Source organism: Protobothrops mucrosquamatus, unplaced genomic scaffold (assembly GCF_001527695.2).
Source record: "Protobothrops mucrosquamatus isolate PMUCROS unplaced genomic scaffold, P.Mucros_1.0 scaffold3224, whole genome shotgun sequence".
NCBI lineage: Eukaryota > Metazoa > Chordata > Lepidosauria > Squamata > Viperidae > Protobothrops > Protobothrops mucrosquamatus.
Window position 1 is genome coordinate 55,255 of NW_015389221.1, and position 2,667 is coordinate 57,921.

At 50.0% G+C, this 2,667-nt stretch overlaps 1 protein-coding gene across 1 annotated transcript in view; it reads right to left on the reverse strand.

The window, feature by feature from the left end:
• RINL (Ras and Rab interactor like) overlaps positions 1–2,667 on the reverse strand; it is a 19,032-nt gene that overhangs the window by 4,380 nt on the left and 11,985 nt on the right. The window contains exons 8-9 of the mRNA XM_029286270.1: positions 1,804–1,932; positions 725–885 (exon numbers count right to left, since the gene is read on the reverse strand). Coding sequence (XP_029142103.1) covers positions 725–885; positions 1,804–1,932 — 290 coding nt within the window. The remainder of the gene's footprint in view (positions 1–724; positions 886–1,803; positions 1,933–2,667) is intronic.

Sequence of the window (2,667 nt, forward strand, 5' to 3'; positions counted from 1 at the left end):
GGGACAGATAGAAGTCCAAAACAAAGGGTCACAGGGCAAGTCACAGGGTTTGTTTGCTACTCATCCTATTTAGCACTCGCCGTGCCTCCAGGAACCCATTTAGCACGAGTACCAAAGTCCCACCGCACGTGGTTGACGAGGAGTTGATGACACATAATCAGTCAGAACGTAGGCTGTGGGCAACTACAATGAGGTGTCCTGCCATAAACAGTGGAGGTGCAAATAGAATGGTGAAAGCGAGGGGGTGACTTCAGGGATCTTGATTCAAGCCAGGAACAGAGTGTGGTATGAAGCAGATCAGAAGGGGGAGGGAGAAATGGATGGGGACTGTAGTCCAAACCACCCAGGACACTATGGCGAGGATGCTAACGTGTGCAGAAACCAGGAGAACACGCATGACAGGGAATGACTCAGAATGTAACCCGGGTTATGCTTAATTCTATAGAAGCCTCTGTCTAAACCAGTGTTTCTCAACTTGGGCAACTTTAAGAGGGGTGGACTTCAACTCCCAGAAATCCCCAGCCAGCCACCCCTCTTAAAGTTGCCCAAGTTGAGAAACACTGGTCTAAACCATGGTTAGCATGCCACCAACACAGGACCTGCTCCAACAGGAACCAACGGCCCAAATAAGACAGCAGCCATGGCTGAGCAGTTATTTTTCTAGCAGCTTTTGCTCGGCCTTTCTGTCTCTGAGGTTCTCTTTCCACCTGCCTCCCAGCCTCACCTGCAAATTGCGGCGGTGGTGGTGGTGGATGGTGCGCCGGCGATGCCACTGATGGATGGAGCGCTGGGCCTCCACGCTGATCTGCCTGGTGATGGTAAAAGCCGCCTGGAAGTTTTCAATGTGGTAGAGAGCCCCGAACCAGGTGGTGAGGTAGTAGCCCCCTAGAACGCAGGAGGGGGAGGAAGGGAGGACATGAACGTGAAGTTGAGGAGTAAACTTGGGGTGACAGTTCAAAAGTTTTGGAAGACTTGGTTAAGCCAACTTCAAGCCAAGTCTTGTGCGTTTCTTGTTCTCCTCTCTCATCAGTCAAGCAGCTGCAGGTAACCAAAGGCACTTCAATGTGCAACAGGGCACTTTGAGTGACCCCGAGGCTTTCCTATCAGGAAGTACAATCTTTATTTTATTTATTTATTCGAATTTTAACCCACTTTTCTTACTTGAAATAATTCAAGGGGGCACACATACCTAATACTCCTTCTTCCTATTTTCCCCACAACAACAACCTTGTGAAGTAGGTTGGGCTGAGAGACTGGCCCAAAGTCACCTAACAGCTTTCTTGGTTAAAGCAGGACTAGAATTCACCGACTCCTGGTGATTGGCCCAAAGTCACCCAGCCAGCTTCCATGCCTAAGGCAGGACTATAACTCACCGTCTCCTGGCGATTGGTCCAAAGTCACTCAGCAAGCTTTCAGGCCTAAGGCAGGACTAGAACTCACTGTCTCCTGGTGATTGGTCCAAAGTCACCCAGCCAGCTTCCATGCCTAAGGCAGGACTAGAACTCACCATCTCCTGGTGATTGGCCCTAAGTCATCCAGCCAGCTTTCAGGCCTAAGGCAGGACTAGAACTCACCGTTTCCTAGTGCTTGGCCCAAAGTCACACAGCCAGCTTCCATGCCTAAGGCAGGACTAGAACTCACCATCTCCTGGTGATTGGCCAAAAGTCACCCAGCCGGCTTTCATTAAACATGTATAAATACCTCTAAGCCTTAGCAAGAACTGAAGATGATCTCCTAATGGCTAGTGGGGGGAAACTCTTCCTTGGAAACAGATCCAGCTTGAAGCCAGCCAACCACCCCTACCTTCTCCCTGCAGCTGACTGGGATCCATCAGTTCCATCATGTACTCCACATCCAACTGTACAGACGCCACATCGCAGCGCACCAGCACGTAGATCAGAACTGGCAGGAAGTCATCGGCACCGAAGGCCTCTTCCAAAAATAGAAAGCCAAAGGCACGTTACGGGGAAGGGCAGCAGACCTCGGAAGCAGCCCGGGGACGAAGGAAGAGACCGAGGCTGCTTGGCAATATATATATATATATATATATATATATATATATATATATATACTTCTATTTATTTACAAGTAGTCCTTGACTTACGACCGCAACCGAGCCCAACATTTCAGTTGTTAAGTGAGATGTTGGTTAAATGGGTTTTGCCCCATTTTTATGACCTTTCTCACCACAGCCGTTCAGTGAATCCCTGCAACTGATAAGTAAAATGGGGTGTTAAGGGAACCCGACTTCCCCGTTGACTTTTGTTTGTCAGAAGGTCCCAAAAGGGTCTCACGTGACCCCGGGGACGCTGCGACCGTCACAAATAGGAACCGGTTGCCGAGCGTCCGAATTTTAATCGGGGAGGATGCTGGAAAGGTCGTTAAGTCGCAAGTCCCTTTTTCCAATGCCGTTGTTGACTTTGAACGGTCACTGACTTTGAACGGTCGTCAGTCGAGGACTCCCTGTGTTTATGTACTTATTCATGTATTTCCCTGCCTTTGTTATTGTAACCTTCCCCTGCTTTACTCCCTACCCCACCCTCGTCCCTATAAATCAGGGGTGTCGAACTCAATTTCATTGAGGGCTGCATCAGCATTGCGGTTGCCCTGGGGGGGGCAGGTGTGTGTGGCCAGGGTGGGTGCGGCCTACTGGGTGGGCGTGGATGG